The 24,809-nt window shown below is 36.9% G+C and overlaps 2 protein-coding genes across 2 annotated transcripts; one reads left to right on the top strand and one right to left on the bottom strand.

The window, feature by feature from the left end:
* Positions 1 to 547: 547 nt before the first annotated feature.
* Positions 548 to 4,994, top strand: LOC120183391 (exocyst complex component EXO84B-like). Its single transcript, XM_039188101.1, has 7 exons — positions 548 to 697; positions 795 to 892; positions 1,106 to 2,162; positions 2,973 to 3,485; positions 4,094 to 4,282; positions 4,361 to 4,497; positions 4,708 to 4,994. Exons 1-7 carry the CDS (start codon positions 563 to 565, stop codon positions 4,865 to 4,867), a joined length of 2,289 nt encoding a protein of 762 aa, XP_039044032.1. The 5' UTR covers positions 548 to 562; the 3' UTR covers positions 4,868 to 4,994.
* A 248-nt stretch (positions 4,995 to 5,242) lies between these two features.
* LOC120183371 (receptor-like protein kinase) lies at positions 5,243 to 8,763 on the bottom strand. The gene is given in 3 exon segments (XM_039188086.1): positions 5,243 to 5,622; positions 5,702 to 7,423; positions 7,426 to 8,763. Coding segments are annotated over 3 exon segments (3,345 nt in total). The 5' UTR covers positions 8,675 to 8,763; the 3' UTR covers positions 5,243 to 5,248.
* Between the last annotated feature and the right edge of the window lie 16,046 nt (positions 8,764 to 24,809).

Genomic DNA, 24,809 nt, shown 5'->3' on the forward strand with positions numbered 1-24,809 from the left:
TATGATTTAAACGAACGAACATGAACGAACACTAACAAACTATATTCCTTAACAAACACGAATAAGAAAATTTTTGTTCCTTTATATTTGTGTTCATTCATTTATTCGATTAAAGTTAAACATACGAACATAAACATACTCCTTCGTATTCGTTTGATTTATTTATAGGCCTACATATGTGAAAAATCTCCCCCTCTACCACGTTTTTGAACCCAATCAACCAGGTCAACCCATGAAGTAACTTGCTGAGCCTGTAAAGTTAAATCATTCGTTTTTGTTACATAAATTAAATTATTTATTTTAAAATGTGATTATTTGTTAGGAAAATAATGAGAAAATGCGCATCCTCCCCTAATAATGAAGATTATGAGTGTTAAGATGTTTATTTTTATTTTCTTTGTAACCACCGCCACCTGCTGCCTGTCTGCCTTCTACCAAAGTCACCAACTATTTCCATGGCTGGACTCTTCTAAATTTCCCAAACTACCCCTGTCATCTATTTCTGCCTTTCATCTCCCACCAAAATAATTGCTGGAGCTCCGGTCGATCTGATTTCATCTGAATGGAAACGGCGAAAACTGGACGATCGGCCGCGAAAGAAAACGGCGCGAGTATCGAGGAATGTCTTAGCGTTTTCAAGTCCGATAAGTTCGACGCCGATGCTTTTGTTCAGTCCAAATGTTCTCTCGACGATAAGGTTTATTTCTTCATTCTTTTGTTCATTTCTTTGTTTTCTTGGTAAAAGAAATGTCAGTTTTTTTCAATAATAAAACGATTTACGTTGCTTCCTTCAGGAAATAAGACAGCTATGCTCATACCTGTTGGATTTGAAGAGAGCTTCAGGTGAAGAAATGCGTAAAAGTGTGTATGCTAATTATTCCGCCTTTATACGGTAAGGCGTTTTAGCCTTCTTCAGCTTTACTTTACTATGCTATGATGTGCTCTTTGTTGTTGCTGAATCAAATAAGTACTAATACGATTAAAATCTGCTTGTATATTGCAACTAGGAAAAAAAAAACAAATCTTTCGTACAATAGTTTTTGTTGTATTGCTCTAATAAAATTACTGCTTTGGATCGTAAGACATTTGGCATTCTTTACTGCAGTACATCTAAGGAGATATCTGATTTAGAAGGAGAGCTTTCGTCTATTAGAAATCTAATGTCAACACAAGCAACATTAATTCATAGTTTGGCTGAGGGAGTTCATAAAGATGTGTCGTCCCCCAGAGCTTCTGAAAGTTCTACAGCTAGTAACTTGTTAACTATCGAGGATAGAGAACCTTCAGATCTGGAGAAATGGTCGGCTGAATTCCCTGATCTCCTGGATGTTTTATTAGCTGAGAAGAGAGTCGATGAAGCTCTGGCAGCAATTGATGAAGGAGAGCGTGCAGTTTCTGAAGGGAAGGAAACAAATTCATTGAGTCCTGCTGCACTCGCATCTCTAGAGACTGCCGTTATTGGGATCAAGCAAAAGTTGGCTGACCAGCTTTCTGAGGCTGCTAACCAACCCTCTACGCATGGTGCTGAACTTCGTGCATCAATATTAGCTCTTAAAAAGCTTGGTGATGGGCCACGTGCTCATACTTTGCTTCTTAATGCGCATTTCCAAAGATATCAATATAACATGCTTAGCCTTCGCCCATCAGGCACCTCATATGGAGGAGCATATACTGCTGCGCTCTCACAGATAGTGTTCTCTGCTATTTCTCAAGCTGCCAGTGATTCCTTAGGTATTTTTGGTCAGGAACCAGCTTATACTTCAGAGCTTGTAATGTGGGCTACAAAACAAATAGAGGCTTTTGCCCTTCTGGTTAAAAGACATGCGTTGGCTTCTTCAGCAGCTGCTGGTGGTCTAAGGGCTGCTGCAGAATGTGTTCAGATAGCTTTGAGTCATTGCTCATTGTTGGAAGCTCGTGGCTTGGCTCTTTGTCCTGTGCTTGTGAAACTCTTTAGGCCTATTGTTGAGCAGGCACTCAATGCTAATCTGAAAAGAATTGAAGAAAGCGCTGCAGCTTTGGCTGCTGCTGATGATTGGGTGCTAACATATCCCCCGGGTGGTACTTGGCAATCTGGCTGGCTCTCGAGTGCATCCGTTGGTAATACAACAGCATTTCAGCATAAACTATCAAGTAGTGCCCATCAATTCAATTCAATGGTCCAGGTGAACGGTCTAATTTAATATAAAAACTTCTTTCTTGTGTGTGTCGTGGATGAACATGATAATTTTTCTAAATAGTGGTTCCTTCACAATGGAAACCAAAATTTGCAACATAATTTGCATTTAAGATACTAGTACTTAGATGCCTATTATATCATTTTTTCCTTGGTTATGCAGTTTCAACACTTTTTTGTTGAATATTTATTTTGTTTTTATGTGGTTGTAATGAGTCTGCTCTTCTCTTTAAATGTTTTGGCATTACTTGAGTAATAAAAAAATAACTCTCCTAAAGATGTCATCTCCAATAGTATGAGGCTCCTTTCAGCCCCAGGACTTTCATTAGTCTTCACGAGGTCTATTGGATGGTTATGCTGCTATTTTTTTTCCTTCCAATAAAATTTCTACTGCACAGGGATATATTTCTGAATATAGTTCCCTGTCTTGTTTACCAAACTGCTTGCTTATCTATCTTCTGTCTTAGTTAATTACGTATATCTCAAATTCTATAGGTTAAGCAGCTAATTAATGTTGCTTTATGATGTTTTCTCGGACATGATATTTGTTTATCGGTCATGATTGAGGCCTATTCGTTCTGTTTGGCCCTAGTTTTATGTCTTTTTTAATTTTTGTTCTTTGTGGTTGCATGACCTCTCCTACGATATTGTTAACTCACGATCTCAATTTTGGCATGTTAACAGTTGGAGATTTGTAGATTGATGTTGTATGCACCTCTCTTTAATCTTATTCATTTTGTCATTTAATGGGATTTTACCCTTTCATTAATTGTGATGCGTGTTCTGTTTCCTATTGTAGGATTTCTTTGAGGATGTCGGACCACTATTAAGCATGCAGTTGGGAGGGCAAACATTGGAAGGTTTGTTTCAAGTGTTTGATTCGTATGTAAATATGCTCGTTAAAGCATTACCCGGTTCAATGGATGAAGAAGCGAACTTTGAGACTACTGGAAATAAAATCATTCGAATGGCTGAGACTGAGGCCCAACAAATTGCATTGCTAGCAAATGCCTCATTGTTGGCAGATGATCTTCTTCCGCGAGCAGCCATGAAGCTGTCCCCAAATCTGGCTAGTTACAAGGATGATCTCCGTAGAAGAAATTCAGATAGGCAAAATCGTCCTCCTGAGCAACGAGAATGGAAGAGGCGCCTTGTGAATTCAGTTGAGAGACTAAAGAACACGTTTTGTCAACAACATGCCCTAGATCTCATTTTCAAAGAAGAGGGTGATAGTCATCTTACTGCAGAAATGTACATTAATATGGATAATACTGCAGATGAGGTGGAATGGTTTCCATCTCTAATATTTCAGGTGATTTTATGATTCTTTCCTTGAATATATGCGAATATATCATTACGTGTGGTTTTCTAATTTACTGTTTACTTGGCTTTTAACATCTCGTAGCATCTCGTTTGTAATGTAATATTTCTTTTTTCACACTTAGGATTTCAAATTCTTCCTTGATTAATAAATGATTTGTATATTGTACTTGATGCAGCTTGTATTCAATATTTTAGATGTTAGTTAGAAAGTTCTCACAAGCTGGGTAAAATTGTTTTTTCTGTAATTTTGTTCTTATTAAGGCTTTTGGTAATTTAGTGTAGTTTAAGGTATCTTTTTGCAAAAATCTTAGCCAATGAGGGAGGTCTTAGGAGCTCCATATAAACACCCGTTCAAAATCATATTTTTTTAATAGATTTTGGGTAACAAAGGTAATTTTTAACACATGGATGCTTAGAGCCTCTTGCCTTCCATTCTCTGTTTTTTCTATTATTCTTCCTTTCTATTTACAGCCTAGGTTTTGGGTGTTAAAAGATTTTCGCTAATTTTTTAATGTGGTTTCTTTCCTTCGATATTTTCTCTACACTCTGGTTTTGGGAAATCTTATTTCCTCATCATGATATATTATCATCATTCAGGAACTCTTTGCAAAACTAGACAGGATGGCTAGCCTGGCGGCAGATATGTTTGTAGGAAGGGAGAGATTTGCTACATTGCTATTGATGCGGCTTACAGAAACTGTCATCATATGGCTTTCAGGAGATCAAAGCTTTTGGGATGATATCGAGGAAGGACCAAGGCCTTTAGGTCCGCTTGGATTACAACAGGCAAGTAAACACATTTGTCTTTTGCTTTCAAATGTACCCTGGATTGTTAAAATTGAACTATTTCTTGTACATGTGCAGCTGTATTTGGATATAAAGTTTGTCATATGCTTTTCTTCCCAAGGTCGGTACCTATCTAGGAATTTGCATAGAGTTGTCAATGAGATAATTGCTAGAGCGATGACCGCATTTGCTGCTACAGGGATAGACCCGTATAGGTAAGCACCAGTGGTTCTTTTTCTTATCAGATCTATGAGCTGTTTTCTCATAGTTGTTATCATCCTTGGGCTCCACAACTCTATAATCTATAATTGTTTGTATGTTCTGAATGAATGCATAATAGTGCTTGATTTTGGGATATGTAACGTCTATTTGTATATGCTTAAAGTGTTGGCATTGAATCATTTTGGTTTACTGTTGTATGTCAGTGTGCTGGCCGAAGACGAGTGGTTCAACGAGATATGTCAAGACGCAATAGAACGATTAAGCGGAAAACCAAAAGCCGTTCCCGAGCGGGATCTGTACAGTCCCACTGCCTCTGTTTCAGCACAATCCATCTCATCTGTCAGATCACATGGGAGTTCCTAGCCATTTCTTTAACCTTTGTATATTTGAAGGCTAACATAATGGGTAATGAATCTCTCAATTTTTTATTATTATTATCATTTGTTGAATGCATCATATCTACCGTCACAAAGCTGGGATTTCTTTGATCCCTGCTTGCATTCTTTTTATGTAAATGTTGATTGCTTGATACGATCGGGAAACTAACTGATTTATTATTCTTTTGTACCATTGTTGAAATCCTCAATTCATTGAAGTATATATGTATTATTGAAAATAAATTATCGTGGAATAAAATTCTATGTATTTTATTGTAAGCTGAGTAGTCTATTTGATATGGAAACTAGAAATATTAATCGAGTTTAAATTCAATGGTAAGATTACATTTTATTAATCTAAAAAAAGTTAGATTCCATGCCTGATTATTGGACCTGGGAAGAGAGCTTCTGAGTGAGATTTGGGGTTTAAGAGCTGCCTCACAACATCTCTCATTGTAGGTCTCCTGCCTGGCTCCTTTTCAGTACATCTCAAAGCTACCAAAAGCACATTAACAACCTGCTTTCTCACCCCACATTCCACCAACTCATCCACAATTTTGGAATCCACGACCTCCTCGATTTCGGCCCCTTCTCTAGAAATCAATCTTACCCACCCAACGATATCTGTCTCGCTGGTAAATGACGGATCCAGTGCCCTCTTCCCACTTATCAGCTCAAGCAAAACCACCCCGTAGCTATACACATCGGACTCCTTGCTCCACGTTGTTCTATATGCATTTTCTGCCAAAATCCCAATATCCACGTAATGTAAACTCTGTACTTAAATAAATGAAACCAAGGTCAAGGTTATTATGCTTACCTGGAGCAATATACCCAACTGTACCCGCAACTACCATAGATGGTCCCGGATTGGCCGATTCATCCAGGAGCTTAGCGATTCCGAAATCGGAGATATGTGGTTCCATATTGGAGTCGAGAAGTATGTTTTCCGGCTTGATGTCTCGGTGAACTATAGCAGGATCACAGTCAAAATGGAGATACTCTAACCCGTATGCCGTCCCTAGTGCAATCTTATAGCGGTCACTCCATTTCAGGATTTGAGCGTGATTTGTTTTGTTATCATGTAAAACGTCATGGAGGCTCCCATTTTGCATGTACCTGTATATGATGAATCCGTAATCTTTTCGTAACGAAAAGTCTTCCAATCTCACCAGGTTTCTATGCTTAACTTTTCCTATGGTTTCGGTCTCTCGAACCATACTTCTGCTTCCTCCTTTATTCTTTGTGACGCTTATCTTTTTTACAGCAAACTCACTCCCTGGACTCAATGATGCCCTATATACAACTCCATGCGCCCCTCTTCCAATAATATACCTCTCATTTAGATTCTCAGTTGCCTCCATCACTTTGCTCAGTAAAGACGATTCTCCTTCCTCATGACGCACCTCCTTTCTTTTTTCGCAGAAAAAGAACATTGCAACCCCAACTAGGAGCACCACCGTCACTAGAGATGAACCAAGGGCTATCATTGCAACTTTCAATTTGCGAAGGCCCCTTCGACTTCTCAATTGCTCATTGCAAGGATTGAGATGGTTGCTTCGAGGACAAGTCTCCTCACCTGATGGGAGACAATTGATGCATAAGCCAGGATTGCCGAGGAAAGATGATGGGGATGAGTTCACAAAACGCATCATTATTCCTGGTATTGGACCGGTGAAGTGATTGGAGGAAACATTAACTTCAACCAAGGAATCCATTCCATCAAGAACTGTTAAAGTTCCTGTTAGATTGTTATTCGATATATCCAATCGAACCAGTTTGAACAAATTTCTTAAATCCGAAGGAATTTCTCCGGTCAAAGCATTGCTGCTCAAATTCAGGGCATAAATCAGATTCTTCATAGATCCAATGGATGATGGAATACTGCCCCCAAAGGGATTCCCCCCAAGTTGCAGCTCAGAAAGCATTTCGAGTTCTAACAAGAAAGACGGAATGGCACCGGTAAATCGATTTTCGCTTAGAGTCAGAGTCGACAAACTTTTCCAGTTCGTCAAAGCATGCGGAACTGAACCATTCAATGAATTGAACCCCACGTCAAACTCTAACAATTTACTGCAATTTGACAACTCAGATGGTAAAGAACCTTGTAAAAGGTTGTGAGAAATATTCAGAGTCTGAAGGTCTGCAAGGTTTCCTAACTCTGAAGGTATATATCCCAAGAGCCGGTTCATGGAGAAATTTATGTAAGTGATATTTTTACACTTACCCAAGCTGGATGGTATTGGACCAGTGATGTTATTTTCACTGATGTCTATGTGTGCAAGATTTGGATTCCCTGCAAATTCCGGGAGCACACCCCCGAGGTTATTCTGCTTAAGAATCAATCTCCACAGAGTTTTACAGCCTCCGACGTCAGCACTTATGCTTCCATTAAGCTGATTTTGGCCCAAATTCAGCACCCTTAACTTCTTTCGAAAGCAAAGAGTTTTAGGAATTGAACCAGTGAAATTGTTGTTCGTGAAATCTAACTGATGTAAGCTGGCATTAATCCCCAAATTTTGAGGGATAACCCCAAAAAGTGGTTGTCAAATAATGAGATGTTTTTCAGCTGCTTGAGCTCGGTGATCTCCGCAGGCAACTCCCCGGTAAGATTGTTCTTATATAAAAGGAGATGCACTAGGCTTGGAATCCTCCAAATGCTGATAGGAATCTCACCACTCAAACGATTCGTAAACAGCTCAATGTCCATCAATTCGCTTAGCATACCCAATTCAGTAGGAATTTCCCCCTCGAGTCGATTGTCATACAACAGTAGTCTTTGCAGAGACTTGCAGTTCCCAAGTTGAGGTGGGATTTCCCCAGACAAATGATTTTCAGAAAGGTCAAGCTTCACAAGCTGATCTAGTTGGCCAAAGGAAGAGGGAATGGCACCTGTTAAGTTACTATGCACAACAACCAGCTCAATCAAGCTACTACAATTGGCTAACCCCGGTGGAATACCGCCGGTAAACGCGTTGAATGACAGAGCCAAAACACTCAAACTCTTGCAGTTTCCAGGATCCGGAATCGCACCCCGGAGATCGTTCTGCTTCACATCTAAATATATAAGGCTTTCAAGATTCATCAGACTCTGGGGCAACACTCCAACCAAATGATTCCCTCCCAAGTAAAGTTCTTGCAGATGGCTACAATTCACTGTAGACTCCGGTATGGTACCGAACAACTTATTGTCAAATAAATACAAAGCCACAAGCTCACTCAAGTTCCCAATATTCATTGAGATTGAACCACTCAAGTTGTTACTGTTCAAATACACATTCTCTAAACTAGTGAGTTGGAACAATGATTCTGGTATTGCACCACTCAAGTAATTGGAATACAAGTTTAGGTACCTCAGCTTCTGCAAGGAGTTGAAGGATTCAGGTATTGGTCCAGTAAGTTCATTTACAGATAAATCCAAGTAATTGAGTGAAGTGCAATTGGCCAAAGCCGAGGGTATAGGACCAGAGAACATGTTGTTGCTCAAATCAAGTGTGTTCAAATGGTGGAGAGCACCAATTAGAGGTGGCACTTGGCCAGAAATGGCTAAGCTTGTAAGGTTAAGTGTGAGGACATGGGTGGTGGTAGGGTCACATTCAACCCCAACCCATCTACATGGATTATGGTGAGAAGCATTCCAGGAAGAGGTTAGGGAAGAAGGCAAGGATGACCAGTGGGGGAGAAGTGACAAGAGGGTTTTCCCATCAGAATTCAAAGCACAAACAGGGCTGTTTTGTTTCAAAAACAAGAAACATAACAGGATAAATGAGAAGACAAAGTTACAATTGGCCATTGTTACTCAAAGGGTAACCAACTAACCGGGAGATAAATTGTTACCTTTCTTAACATACACCATACATATATATATGTATGTATATGTATATCCAGCAAGCCAGTGCAAGAGTTGAAGTTGAAAATTGCAATTGCAAGTGGGTGAAAACTGGAAAACACCCAAAGTCGAAGCAGCCAGTGCCTAGCAGCAATTTGAAGTAATGACAGAGAGAAAGAAGAGGGTAGTGTTAGGCGATACACAAGTACAATAGAATTGGGTGTTCGTCACTTATTACATAGCATGTGTGTGGGTTTGAAATTAAAAATCTAATCTTTTTGTGTAGACTGATTCTTTTCATTTTCAACGCGGTTTCTGGTTTCTGGTTTCCACTGGCGGTGGGAAAGCAGCTTTTTTTGTTATAAATTTAAGATACATACTCTAGCTTGATTTTCTTGGGGAAAACTAGGGTAAATTGCATTACAGGTCACTCAGTAATTGATAAGATTAGCAATTTGTTACTAAATTTAAAAATATACAAATGAGTAATTCAATTAATTAATTATTATAAATAATTCATTCTGTCCTTAAGTGTGAACACACGATAATTTTTTAGTTATATTGAAAGACCCGAATGTTGCAATCGATAAATTAAATGTACTTGTTATACTTGATAAATAAAATAATTTGATTATAATTAAAAAATTAAAGCACGTTTTATTTTTAATGACAGAATAATTTGTTTATAAATACCGATAAGTGGAATGACCTGTTTGTTAATTTTTGAAATTTAGTGTTTCGTTTATTGTTTTATCACTGAATGGCTTACGATGTAATTTATCCAAAAATTTAACAGAGATTTTATATGTTATCCTTTGGAGGGAATTGCTTTCCGTTTTTAAGAGAAAATTGGTCTAAAAAGAATGATTTGAATAGTTTAATTAAAGAATAGATGGTAGGTAATATAATAAATTAATTTCAGCTGTTATAATTCCATTAGCTAGTTTGGGTAAAATATTTTTTAGGGTAAACTATATATTTAGTCACTTATTTACTTTTACAATTTGTTTTGGTCATTTATTCTTATATTTTTATTTTGATCTCTATTTAATTATTAGCCTAGATATATTATTTATGATAATTTTACAATCAACACTTATATTTCAATTATATTATATTACTACTATAAAAAAACGTAAGAATAAATGAAAGATAAAACTAATAATTTATTTTATTTTTAATGGGTGGTGCTGATAAGGTTGATATTAGTTCAATGACAATTTTATATTGTTTTTTTAAATTTAAAATTAATACGAAATAATATTTATTCAAAAAAATTATTTTTTTAAAATTAAATGTTGATATTCTTAACATACATTATATTTAAATTTAAAACTTCAAGATAACAATAAAAATTTTAATCACTCAACTTATTTGATTTGCATTTTCATGTTGATTTTTTAAAAAGCACTAAGTTAGTGCGTGTGATTGTGACACAGACTTCACCCTTACTTTTAACTACCACTAATAAATGCATATAAATTGTAGGCACAACACACGGAAGACTATTGCTTTCCCACCTACATACGTAAATTAGTTCATTCGAACTCGAGTATTATTAAATTCGATTTGATTTTAAATTTTAAAATAGAGATAATCCGACTCAAAAATTCATAAGTTTAAATTTTTTAAACTTGATTCGAATTCAAAATCATAAACTAAAGCTCCTAAAAGCTCGAAAATGCTCGAAATAAAAAAAATTAAACTTAACTCGATAAAATCCTCAAACTCGAACTCGAACCTAAACTTTAAATACATAAAAATTTATACTGCATTTTTAAAAAAATAATATATAAATGTTAATATTATTAATAATTGATTTTCTAAAAAAATAAATCTTAATATATTATATTTTCTAGCTATTCACGAACTTTGCAGATAGAGTGTCAAGTAGCTCGTTTCAGCTCATTAAGAACTCGAGTCGAGCTCAAGTTAAATTCTTTCGAATCGAGTATTTATCAAACTTTGACCGAATCAATCTCAAATAACTTACCGCCAATATCGTCTCATTTAAATTCGTATTCTCACCTCCATTATTTTATTATAGGTCAAAATCTGTCTTCCCACTAAAACTTACTGCTACTAAAATAGGTTTGAGACTGAAAGCCTGTTTGTGTCGATTTGAGGATGTGATCGTCTGATTTTCTTAAAATATAAAAACTGTGTTCCTAAATGATTTAAATCTGAAAAGTTTTAACTTCGATGAGATTTTAACTTCAAATTTAGAGAAATTGTAAGTCTATAATGATTAAGATTTAAGCTTGAATTTGAGATTTAAATAGAAATTCTTTATATACTAATTAATAATAAAAATTGACTGTTTAGTTGTTTACCACTTCAAACAAAATTGAAATTTCAAATTTTAGAAAACATAGGGACTAAAATTAGCACAATTAATTTAAAAATTCCGCCATTAATATACATGATAATAGCGTGTTATATATATATATATATATATATGTAGTGGGTTAGGTGAGGGAAAGCCTACATGAACACAGGGACGAAGAATGTTGTGGCCCCCAAATTTTTAGGTTAAATATTTTTGGGTCCCTCATACTTTTAAAAGTAAACTAATTAATTCTCACCCTCTTAATTTCCTTGGGTCTCTTAAGGTCCCTCTTAGTTTTAAAATTTTAAAAAAAATCAAATCTTAATTTATATTTTTTCGGTTTAAGTATTTCTTAGTTCTATATTTATTTTGAAATTAGACAAATTAAGTATAACCGTTAATTTTTTTTATTTAAATACTAATTTTTGAGACTAAGATAAAATCAATTTTAGTTCAAACAGTTTTGAATTTAAATAATTTTTTATTCAAAATAAAGAAATCTACGTTGTTAGTTTTTTATCAATGAAACAAAATATATCAAATTCAAGTTCATCGAATTAAATTTCTGTTCGTGATAAATTAAGTTTTATGTTTATACTAACCTCTTCTTCGAGAAGGAAGGAAACCAATGGGGTAAAGGCTTGTGTAGCTTTTTCAATTTGAGCGTCAGTAAATTCATCAATATATATACAAACATCATATACGACGATATATATCACTTAATAAAATCGTAAATAAAGTTTGATATAATATATATCTAAATAATCAAGAATATGTTATGTCAAATTATAAAAATAAAAATTAGATGCAAAACCATACATTAATAAATAAAAAATACCAAAATATTAATATATTTTTACGATCGATATCCGATTTGTTAACTAATTAATTTAGATTAAATACTTCAAAAATTTCTTATAATAATAATTTTCTATATCTAATTTTTCTGAACTTATGGCTATCAAAATAGCATTGGATATCTTTATTGAAGTTAAATGGGTGAATAAAGTTGAATTAGATTTGCATGTGGTTTTATATTGGATCAAAAATTCTTTACCTAGGCCATGACATTGGTAGGAGATCTTTGGTGGAATCGATTTATCGTCCTGCGTCATAGGGGGTGTTCAATTTGTGTATGCATTAAGATCACAGAATGGAATGGCAAATCATTTAGCTAAAGCTGGTTTGAATCGGTGTCAACTTTTCAAAGCGTGGTGGAAGTAGAACTTTTTGGAGGAGCAATTTTGGATTATAGGTTATCTTATGCTCTCTTTTGCATTGTATTCACTTTTCTTCTAGGTGATATTTTAACTATGCTTTGGATGGATGGTGATTTCTGTCTGTATTACTGAGTTGATGGTACTCTTTCCTCCATTAAAACCAGGGAGGGTTTTAATGAGGCCTTTAATTTCGATTTTAACACTATGATCTAATGAATAAAAAATCATATTTTACGGATCAAAAAATAAATAAGGAGAGGTGTGTTCTGCAACATTCAAATCACACCCAAAACCAAAACACACAAAGCTAGCATAGCCATGGCTTCCTGTCAACTAAGGGAACCTCGATCTAGCGACCAAATACAAACAGAAGGCGAGCTTTGGTGGGACTGATCTCCACTGGCTTTTTGACGCGTAATAGTGGTATCATCTGCTGTAGGAGTCATTAGTTTTGCAACTCTTTGCCACTCCATTCCATTATTATTTTGGTGTGCTGAAAGTTTCTTTGGAGTTCGGGGGCAGCATCTTAATGGTCGTTATGGTTTTGTTTGCACATATGCTGATTTAATGTACTTTGGTGCTACCCTTTTTTTAGGAGTGACAGTTGCTAGGATGGGCTGTTAATTGTGGACGTTTTTGTTGTTTTGTGTTGAGACTGTTCTCTTCTGTCGGGGTGAATGTACTCTTTTTCTTCCATTTGCGCAGAGGGACTAGAGAGAGAAAAGCTCCAGTGGCTTAACCCATTTTGTCATTTAATTAATTTACTGCATTTGTGTTGTTTAAAATCTCGTTGGTGAGCAGGAAAGAAAAGCTTGCAAAAACCCTAAACTTGTTTATCCTCCTCTATTATATCTTCTTTTCTCTCTACCCGTCTCTATTTTCTTGAGTTTATCACAAAATCCATAACAATTTGGTGCTCTCGTTGAGATTGTCAGCAACACAAGTTTTATTAACAGACTTGGAAATATTTACATTCAAAGACTTGCAAACAGATCATAAAGTGTGAAAAGAGGGATGACCCAAGCGTAGGGATGGCAAACGGGCGGATCGGGTGCGGATACCCTCTCCCCCATCCCCATACCCACCTAATATTTTTCAATCCACCACCCGCCCACCACCCATGATGGGTACAAATTTTCAAATCCACACCCGTCCACGCGGGTACATTTTCAAATCCATCCCCACACACACTACCCACTAGCGACATACCCATCTAGACCCGCCTGACAGCAAACTAATGGGATGTTGGAGTTGGTTCCCAGACAGTTCGTGATGGGATAGCAGCGCATGTTTCAATTTGTTAGAGGAGTAGCTCTACGAATGTTATGGAGACAGATTGTAGGGAGCATGTAGTCGCAGAGCTGGATTATTGTGTTGCTTTCGATGTTAATGCTCATAGTGCGCCTAATATGGGTTTTGAGGGGCTAAAGAACATAGAAACTGATGTTTTTGATGTTAATGCTTATAGTACGGCTAATTTGTGTTTGGATGGGCAGCATGGGCTAAAGAACATGGAAAGTGACGTGGTTAGTGAGATTATGGGTTTAATCAAAGAGTCGAATATTTCCCTAATTAAAGACCAGATTAAAGACTAAATATCCTTAATATTTGGATAAATTATATGTTATATATTATACAATATTAAAATTTATAAATTAGTCTATAAAATTACACCTAAATTCATAATGGTCCAAAATTTAATAGATATTTAGCTGGGTGGGCGGATGTGGGACGGGAAGATGCGGGGCGGGTAATGTCTCAAACCCATTACCCGCCCACCACCCACGACGGGTACCACTTTATAAATCCACACCCGCCCACTACCCGCTAAAATTATACCCATCCCCGCTCCAATTGGAGCGGATACGGTGTGGAATCCACGAAACTGTACCCGTTTGCCATCCCTACCCAAGCGCCTATGTCATAACTCAAAGAGATCAATGGAAGAATTAGCCAAACAAACATATGCTAAGTTGCCCTTATTTGAATTAGCATCCAAAGTAAACGTATAGAGACCTCCCTATTGCTTGCCACCTAGAAAAACTCGACCAGTGTATTCATCACGAATTCAACAATCCTCGGTACAAAACTCAAAGAAAACCCGATTATCCCTAGCAAGCTTGGAAACCAAGAGAATATTCTTTGTTATCTTAGGGACATGCAAAAGTTCATTCAACAACAAAGCTTGAGAACATGTAGGCAAGAATGTTTTACCAACCATATTAACAATGGCGGATCCAAAAACATTTTTTAGGGTGAGCACACATATATTAACAACATAAATTTTTAAATGAGACGGGTACAAATAAAATTTCAGGGTGAACATTGTTTTTAAAAAAATTAATTAATCGAAGAAAATTCAGATTTCAATGTGAGAAAAATTCTAAGACGGGCACCATAACTAAAATAAATAACTACTCAATGAAAATTCAAATTTCAGGGTGGGCATGTTCCAAGTTGCGGCTCTGCCACTGCATCTTAACACCAAGTTAGTCAACATTACCAACTAGAATATTACCTGAACCCCTGTAATCCGAATGTTGCGCCATCTTGGTGATATCATGAGTCACATGATGGGTGGCACCTGAGTCTACAATCTAGTATTCATGTGATGCAGTTGCAACATGAGCCTGAGGTAGACTAGCAGATTGATCTTCACTAGTGTTCACACAATAGTCATATTTAACATTCTCATGAACAAGATTAGCATCGCCTAAGTCGTTCTTGTGATCAGTTCGATCACTACTAACACCACAAAAGTCATGATCAAAATGATACCAGCATTGCTAGACAATGTGTCCATTCTTTCTGCAGAGTTGGCACTGAATTCGAGGTCCCCTCGACCGTTACCACCAGATCTGCCACCGGAGCTAGATGATGAGTAATAAGATCTGCGACTGGAATCTTTACCAGATCTAGACTCTAAAAATTCACGAGCTTTTTCTTGAATACCATGGGCACTTATTGGAGGATTTCTCAACTTGGGAATCAAATCCGACAACTACGTTTCAACATCAATCAACATGTTGGCTACAACTTGTCATGGCCTTGGACGGGAAATTAGGAAGAAATGAAGAGGGATTAGAGATGAGGAAATGGGGAAATTAAGAAATGAATTAGGGATTTGGAAATTACCTGTTATTATCAGGGTAGATGAGGAGGCTGATAATTGGACTAAACAGAAATGGAGCACAACAAATAGGCTGAAGATGATAACCGGCCTAGAAAGCAATTAACAGATAAAATGATGTGGGTCATAGCTGGATGCTGAGCTGGATAGGGAACGATTATGCTGTTAGAGGGAATATACCAACTGTGAATAAATAATTGGACAAGCTGATGAATGTATAGAAAATGTAACAGAACAATGAGAGTATGAATGAAAATTTATGAGAATTCCTTTATGAAATCTATATTTCTTTTCTATTTCTTCGACCTTTTCTCATCATTTTTCAGGTGCAACCAGACAATTGGTAATCAGAGGTAGATTATTGATCCCCAAGAATCTTTCACGCTGGGTAAGAGTAAAAAAATGCAGAAGACTAGAACCACAGAGGTACCAGAATAGTCAGTGGAAACTAAGATAAGGAGACCTTACCATCTTGGTGGGTTGATCAGAAGAGTGAGCTGGAAGCAAGGATACAGGTAGTGGAAACTTGAATGATTGAGAATAGAGGATACTTACAAAGAATCTTACAGATGGTGAGCCATGCAGCTGAGGAAAATGATTCAACTTTGTCAGATAAGGGTCAATTGCAAGCAGCTGTGAATCAAGCCAAGAATGATGGTAAGCAACCATGCTTAATAACAGTTCTTAATGAGCATGAGAAATACACTTTTAAGAAAGACGAGCCTGGAATATTATCATCTAGACCTGTTGTTATTCCTCAAAATTATGAAAGTCCACTTAATGGTATTGTAAATGTGCAAAAACTGAAAATGGGAGGAAATACAGTGGATTTAGGAGAGCCATCTATTGGTGGAGAGGGACAGTCAAATTATGTTTTTAGGCCAAAAATAGAAATTCAAATGTTTGATGGAACAAACCCAAGAGGCTGGGTAAAGAAGTGCCAAAAATATTTTTCCATCTTTGGAGTCCCTAAATATCAGAAAGTAGAACTAGCTACAATGTACTTAATTGGGAATGTTGAGATTTGGTTTGATGGTTATATAGCTCAGAAGTATAGGGTGAACTGGCATGAATATACAGAAGATATATGCAATAGATTCTGTGATCAGAATTGTAATGATATCGTGGATGAGTTTAATAAGCTGACTCAAAGACAAACTGTATAGGATTACCATGAGAAGTTTGAAGAGCTGAGGTCTTATATGTTGCAGTATAGTCCATTTTTGAAGGAATGGTATTTTGTTTCCATTTTTTGAGTGGATTGAAATAAGAAATTAAGCATAGAGTAAAAACTCATAATCCAACAACTTTTGTTGCTACTTTCAGACTAGCAAAATTGGTTGAGTTGACTTGGGAGGTGGAAAACAGGAAGTTGAGGTTTTAACCTAGAATGGCATCTGAAGGACAGAGTTCCATTTATAAATCTCCTTACCCCACTTTGAGTCAATCACAAAAATGAGTTGCCCAGAATACTAATTAGAGCAGAATACAGAAGAACACATGGAGTGTGCTACAAATGTGGTGAGAAATTTAGCCCAGGACGTCAATGTAAAGTCAAACAGCTGAATTCTATGGAGGAGATAAAAGATACAAGAGAGTTTGAGAATGTGGAGACAAAAGATAAGGAGGTTAAATTAGCAGAATAATGGAAGGTGGACTTGAAATTTCTATTAATTCTATAATAGGGCAGACAGACTATAACACCTTAAGGATCCAAGGTCACAGATCAGGAAAACCTCTGAGCATACTAATAGATAGTGGAAGTACTCACAGCTTTATAACTGGTCAATGGTCTAAAGAGGGAGTAGAATTAGAGCAGACTCATCCTTTAACCATTACAATTGCTAATGGAGAAAAATTGTATAGTTCAGCTATGAGGAAAAAAAATTTAAGATGGGGAATGCAAGGTTTTCAGTTTGAACATGATTTCAGAGTTTTAGCTCTGGAAGGTAGTGATATGGTATTAGGGGTGGATTGGCTAAGAAAATATAGTCCACTACTAATGGATTTTAACCATATGACTTTGAGCTTTCAGAAGGATGGGAAAGATGTTATTTTAAAAGGAGGCAGAGTCCAGCTACTATTAAACTGATATCAGACAGTAAATTACAAAAATTGATGGAGAAAACAAGTGATATCACAGGAGAAATTTTTATGTTGAGTGGGGAGATTAGTTGTAATAAGATACCTGTTGAATTACAAGATTTGTTAGAAGAATACTCAGTTGTTTTTGAAGAACCAAAAGGAATGCCACCTCCAAGGGAACATGATCATTCAATTATATTAAAAGAGGGTACTGAGGCAGTGAATATCAGACCCTACAGGATGCCCTACCATTAGAAGTCAGAGGTTGAAAAGCAAGTTAAAGAAATGTTATCTTCTTCTATCATTCAGACAAGTAAAAGTCCATTTGCATCACCTTGTCTGTTAGTTAAGAAGAAAGATGGAAGTTGGAGGATGTGTATAGATTATAGGCAATTGAATGCCTTAACTATAAAAAACAAGTTTCTCATTCCTGTGGTGGAGGACTTATTGGATGAATTAAGTGGGGTAACTTATTTTTCTAAGTTGGATTTGAGGTCAGGGTACTAGCATATTAAAATTACTCCTGAAGACATTCCTAAAACAGCTTTTAGGACTCATCATGGCCACTTTGAGTTCAAAGTTATGCCTTTTGGGTAGACAAATGCCCCAACAACCTTTCAGGCCTTAATGAACAAGGTATTTGAGCCCTATTTAAGAAAATTTGTACTGGTTTTTTTTTGATGATATACTTATCTACAGTATGGATTTAGAGAGTCATACCAGGCATATCAAAACTGTTTTGGAAGTTTTAAAATAGAATCAGTTGTTTGCAAAAAGAACAAAATGTTTCTTTGGTCAAATAGAAGTGGAGTACCTGGGCTATATTATATCTAGACAAGGAGTAGCTACTGATCCAGCAAAGATTCAGGCAATGCAGCAATGGAAATTGCCAAAAAACTTAAAATCTCTAAGTGGTTTCTTGGGCTTGACATGATATTATAGGAGATTTATTAAAGGGTATGGGAGATTACTAAACCTTTGACCACTATGCTTAAAAAGGATCAGTTCCAGTGGACAGAAGAAAACAAAGCTGTCTTTGAAATACTTAAAACTGCAATGTATCATGCACCTGTTTTAGCATTGTCTGACTTCACTAAAAGTTTCTGCTTGGAAACAGATGCAAGCTCTAAGGGAATTGGAGCAGTTTTATCTCAAGAAGGTAGACCAGTGGCCTATCTCAGCAAGGCCTTAGGACCTAAACAATTAGATTTGTCCATATATGAAAAGGAGTACTTGGTCATCCTAATGGCCATTTCTAAGTGGAGGCATAAAGACTGATCATGAGGCTTTAAAGTATTTGTTGGAACAGAAGTTGACTACTTCTATACAGAAGAAATGGCTGACAAAGCTGTTGGGACTGAATTATGTTATTCAGTATAGGAAGGGCAGATATAATTTGGCAGCAGATGCCTTATCTAGAATATATGAGGATGAGGTGAAATTACAACAATTAATAGCTACTGTTATTATTCCAACTTGGGTTCAAGAGGTAGAACAGAGTAATCAGAGTGATTCAGTGGCTACAGAAATGATTACTAAGCTAGTTGTTTCTACTAAAGATGTAACATAATGGTCTTATTCAAAGAGTGTATTAAGGAACAGGGGTAAAGTCTATATTGGACAGACAGGTTCCTTAAGAAGGCAGATCATACATGACTCACCCCAAGGAGGTAACTCAGGAATTCAAGCTACCTATCATAGAGTGAAGTCCTATTTTTATTGGAAATGGATGAAGATGATGATTAAGGAGTATGTTCAGCAATGTGACATTTTCCAAAGAATTAAAGATGAGCATGTTTTGAAACCAGGGCTACTTCAACCACTCCCTATTCCACAACAAGCTTGGGAATTTATTACTATGGATTTGATTGAAGGACTTCCAAACTCTAATAGGTATACTTGCATATTGGTTATCATTGACAAGTTTACTAAATATGCACATTTTATACTTCTGGTACATCCATTTACTGCAGCAGAGGTAGCTAAAGTCTATTTGGATCAAGTGTACAAATTATATGGGCAGCCAAAAATAGCTTTATCTGAGAAGGATAAGATTTTTACAAGTCTTTTCTGGACAGAATTATTTAAGCTCTTGGGAACTAATACTATCTTCACTACAGACTATTATCCAGAAACTGATGGTCAGACAGAGAGACTAAACCAATGTTTGGAGCAATATTTGAGAGGGATGTGTGTTATGAAACTTACAAGTTGGAGTAAATGGTTGTCCCAAGCAGAATGGTGGTATAATACCAGCTTCCACACTGCTTTGGGAACAACTCCGTTCACAACACTCCTCCTACTATGACTTGGTCAACAGACTCAAAGGTGGCAGATGTACAAAAATTATTACAGGAGAGAGATAGCATGAATACAATTTTATCTGATCAGCTTGACAAAGCCTAACAACGCATAAAGTATTATGTAGATAAAAACGAAGTGACAAAGTGTTACAGGTGGGGGATGAAGTTTACCTTAAATTACAGCCATATAGACAGACATCGGTGGCATTGAGGAAGAATTTGAAACTATCAGCCATGTACTATGGACCTTACAAAGTTATAGCAAAAATTGGATCAGTGGCTTACAAATTGCAACTGCCCAAAAATTTGAAAATACATCATGTCTTTCATATTAGTCTATTGAAAAAGAAAATTGGAGAGAAAGTATTTACCTCTAGGGATCCACCAGAGGTCAATGCTGAGGGTCAACTTCGTGTCTATCCTTACTTGGTATTAGACAAATGCATAATGAAAAGAGACAAAAAGGCAGCCACTCAGTTGTTAATTTAGTGGGTAAATTTTTGGACATGAGAACGCTACCTGGGAGGAATTTAATGTACTGAAATCGCAGTTCCCTGATTTCTATCCTTGGGGACAAGCATCGACTGCATAAGGGGTATTGTCATGGCCTTGGATGGGAAATTAGGAAGAAATGAAGAGGAATTAGGGTTTAGTGATGAGGAAATTAAGAAATTAAGAAATGAATTAGGGATTTGGAAATTACTTGTTATTACCGGGCAGATGAGGAGGCTGATAGTTGGACTAAACAGAAATAGAGCACAACAAATGGGTTGAAGATGATAACCGTCCTAGAAAGCAATTAACAGATAAAATGATGCGGGCCATAGCTAGATGCTGAGCTGGATAGGGAACGGTTATGTTGTTAGAGGGAATATACCAGCTGTCAATAAATAATTGGAGAAGCTGATGAATATATAGAAAATGTAACTGAACAATGAGAGTATGAATGAAAATTTATGAGAATTCCTTTATGAAATCTACCTTTCTTTTCTATTTCTTCGACCTTTTCTCATCATTTTTCAGGTGCAACCTGACACAGCTTCAAGTGTAAGAGTTTCTCGCATAGTAGTTATAACTGCCATAAAATGTTGATAATTCCTCAATAAGTCCTTCAGGATGCTCACAATCTAATCGACTGAAGAAACAGGACTGCCACAAGACTCAAGCGCATCATATACCTCTTTCACACGGGTGAGGTATACATGCATGCTATCGTCCCCTTTCTTGAGAGACTGAAGTTTATAAAACAAGTTCATCACCGCGATTGAGGAGCGATTGGCAAAGAACTATTGAACCTTGCTCCAAACGGCCGTAATCGTCTCAACACCGACAAACTGAGGGTTCATTTCATCTAAAACAATGTTTACCTTCATATTGGTAAACATGTTGATGCTTCTGAATGAACTCTCACTCCAGGATCACCAACGAATAATATCATATTAAAGTTATCTCAATAAAGGAGAAAGGAAGATACGAGGAAGAAAGTGAAAGAAGTTTTCATTTCACAGTAAAGAGATGATTAAAAAGAAACAAAAAGAGCTTTTTTAATGCATTGATACACACGCAGTTACTTTATGCAGTTACATTTCACAAACTAACAGCTGCCTAACTGACTGCACACTGGCCTAACCTCCTTGACCAATCTCAGAAATAAACGTGTATGCAGTTACATTCCAAACTTTTCATCAGCTCTGGAAATGTTTCATATTCCTATAATAATCGTGGGAATTTTTGCGTTAAATGATACCGAGGCGAGATTGTTAGAGGCTCCAATTTCTGCTAAAGAAATTAAGTAGGTGGTCTGTGAAATACACCCATCTAAGGCTTCGGGTGTTGACGGTTTTCACTCTTTCTTCTACCTACGAAACTAGGATATTGTTGGTTCCATCGTGGTTTACCTAGTTCAAGAAAACTTTGGTAATAGTTGCATTTCGGAGTACATTAATCGTACTCTTCTAGTACTTCTACCAAAGGTGACTGGTAAACAGACTGAAACCTTAGATGGTCAACAGACTGAAACCTTTCCTTCCCTAATTGATCTCTGAGAATCAAATGAGTTTCATTCTAGGCCGAAGCATTTCGAATAATATAGTTATCGCACAAGAAGTGCATTCAATGAAAAAGAAAAGTAACAAAGTTGGTTGGATGGCCATGACGATAGATCTCAAAAAAACGTATGGTAGATTGGAGTAGTTTTTCCTTCACGACACCTTACTTGATGCAGGATACTCGGATATCTTAGAGGACTAATAATGAATTGTGTCTCAGCTGCTCTGCTTTGACACAAATTCTTTTTAATGGTGACACTATTGCCCCTTTTAAACCTTGTCGTGGGATCCATTAAGGAGATTTACTTTCGCCTTATTTGTTTGTTCTTTCTATGGAATAGTTAGCTCGTGATATTCATAAAACAGTGGGTGAAGGCTTATGGAAACCTATCCGACTTTCGAGGAATGTTCCTTTGCTTTCGTATCTCTTTTTCGCTGACAATGTAACTCTATTTGCGGAAGCCTCTACTTCTAAACTTGATATCATTCGGAAAGTCCTATCTAATTTTTATGCTAGTTCGGGATATAAGGTCTCACCCAGACTAATATTTATTTTTCAAATAATGTAGTAGAAAACCTTCGTGTTGGTATTAGCTCTGGATTCTAATTCTCTCATGTTGATGATCTCGGGAAGTATTTAGGAGTGTCGCTTTTACATAATCAAGTGATTACTGTTACTTATCAGTACATTGTCCAAAAGATTCGTGACGGATTGTCTGGGTGAAAAGCTAAATATCTCTCATTTGTCGGGCGAGTTGTTCTTGTGAAGTCAGTTTTAGCAGCTTTATCTTCTTATGACATGCAGACCTGCTTACTTTCAAAAGGAATTTATAATGAAATGGAAAGATTAATTCGTCGCTTCTTATGGGGAAGTACTGAAGATAAGCGAAGGATACAACTTGTTAATTGGGAGGAGGTTTGTTTGTTGGAAAGAGATGGTTGCCTTGGTGTCAAGCGACTTCAACCTCAAAATGATGCATTCTTGATAAAGATCACTTTTTGTCATATATCTCAGCAGGATCAACTCTGGGTTAGTGTGCTATGTGCCAAATATAAGATGAACGAAATTGTTCATATTACCGTAGCTCGGAATGATGAAGTGACCATCCAGCTCAGTTGGTAGAGCACAAGGCTCTTAATTTTGGGGTGGAGGGTATTTCATAATTCGGAGGTCTCCTACGGAAGCTGTGGCGTTGGGGGCAGCTTACTATCTTACTTCCCCGTTACATATGGGAATAAGAGTGTTCTAACTTATGGAAAGGCTTGAGTACCGTGTGGGAGGAAGTATAAAATGCTCTTGTTTAGACTCTGAGGGATGATACTATGGTGGATTTTTGAAATGATGCTTGGCTGGGAGATTTAGGCCATTTACAGGATTTTCGATTGAATCATGATTTCTCGTTGGATGAAGATGTAAAAGTTAACGCTATGGTTAGTTCAAGCGGTGAGTGGAAATGGAATCTGCTGCAAACATACCACCTTTGACTCTTCTTAGTATCACAACTGTTAAGCCACCACTATCTAATGGAGGATCGGATATATCAGGATGGAAATGAGATAAGAATAGAAGGTTCACTGAGGAGCACGTACCTCTGTCGGACCACCACCTCTGCTCAAATTGATTGACCCATTTAGGGGTTATGATCGAAGTACCGTGGGTTACCAAGAGTTAAGTCTCTATTATGGCTCATTTTCAAGGATAAACTGTTGTCGAATGAGGAACGTGTGCGGCGTCACATGACATTGGATCCTGGTTGTTCAATCTGTGATGTTATTGAGTCTAATACACATTTTTTGGGAATTTGTGGAAGCTCGTATGACATAGAGGAGCCTGGTTAAGCCAAATTTTCTGGAGGAGTTCATGCAACTTGACATGCTGTCGTGGATCGAAAAGAAAATAAATGATTTGAATCATTTCCCAGTTGTGGATATCGAATGGGATTTATCGTTTGGGAGTGTGATTCGGTGTTTGTGAAAGCAAATATATAGTTTAATTTTTTATCCAGATTTCTCTCCTTTCGAGAGTGTTGTTCATGAGAGTGCACGTCTGTTCATTGTAGCTGGACGAACTATGACTTCAAGGGAGGGTGGTAAAGCAATATATATCATCCTCGTGTAGATAGAAATTCTTATTGGGACCAGTTGGGTGGTTTAAGCAAAACACTGACAGGTCTAAACGGATGGAGTTTAGAGATCACTGAGGAAAATGGGTGTCAGGTTTTTCGAAATATATTGGGTGCTTCTCGATTATTGATGCCGAGCTATGAGAAATTTTAGAGGGGTTACGAGTTGCTTCAGATTTGAGAATAAGAATGGTGAAAGTTGAGACGGATGGCAAGGAGTTTCTTGCTTTGCTTCTTAAGGACTCGAGATTAAGGAGTGCTTCATCCTTGTTGTTAGGAGCATGCTTAGAGGGCAGTATTGTTGTAATGCAAAGAATTTCGTGGAAGTTGAGGTAGAAATTGAAGTGTTTATACTGAGATCACGGACCAACCTGTTACCTGGAGTGAAGTGAAAGACAAGCTTGATAAAGAAGGGAAAGCTGATTATCATACTGAAAAGCTTGAATACATAGGGGATGTTAAAATTGATGCTGACGGTAATTCACCCAAGATGACAGCATACATCAAGCCTGCCAGTTCGTTTAAGATGGCTAAATGAGAGGTTGCTCAGCAGACTGAGGCTGTCATGTGATCCCTTGGTGCATCACATTACTAGTAGTATAATAAATTTGACAGCCAGTAGCTATGTACGCAAGTGTGTCTTCTAGTTAGGGCCTTGCATGGATCATGCATGCATGCCTGGCTACTGTTACAAAATGCATGTTGTGGGTTAAAAGAAAACGAAAGGTCTCCTCTAGCCTATATATGATCTTGCTATGGGATTTTTTTCATTGTGAGTTTGAGTATGCTTGAATAAATAATTTCCTCTAATTAACACATTCCGTTAAAACAATAAACACGTGATTAATGATCAACCCATGA

Source organism: Hibiscus syriacus, unplaced genomic scaffold (assembly GCF_006381635.1).
Source record: "Hibiscus syriacus cultivar Baekdansim isolate YM2019G1 unplaced genomic scaffold, ASM638163v2 tig00112759_pilon, whole genome shotgun sequence".
NCBI classification, from domain to species: domain Eukaryota; kingdom Viridiplantae; phylum Streptophyta; class Magnoliopsida; order Malvales; family Malvaceae; genus Hibiscus; species Hibiscus syriacus.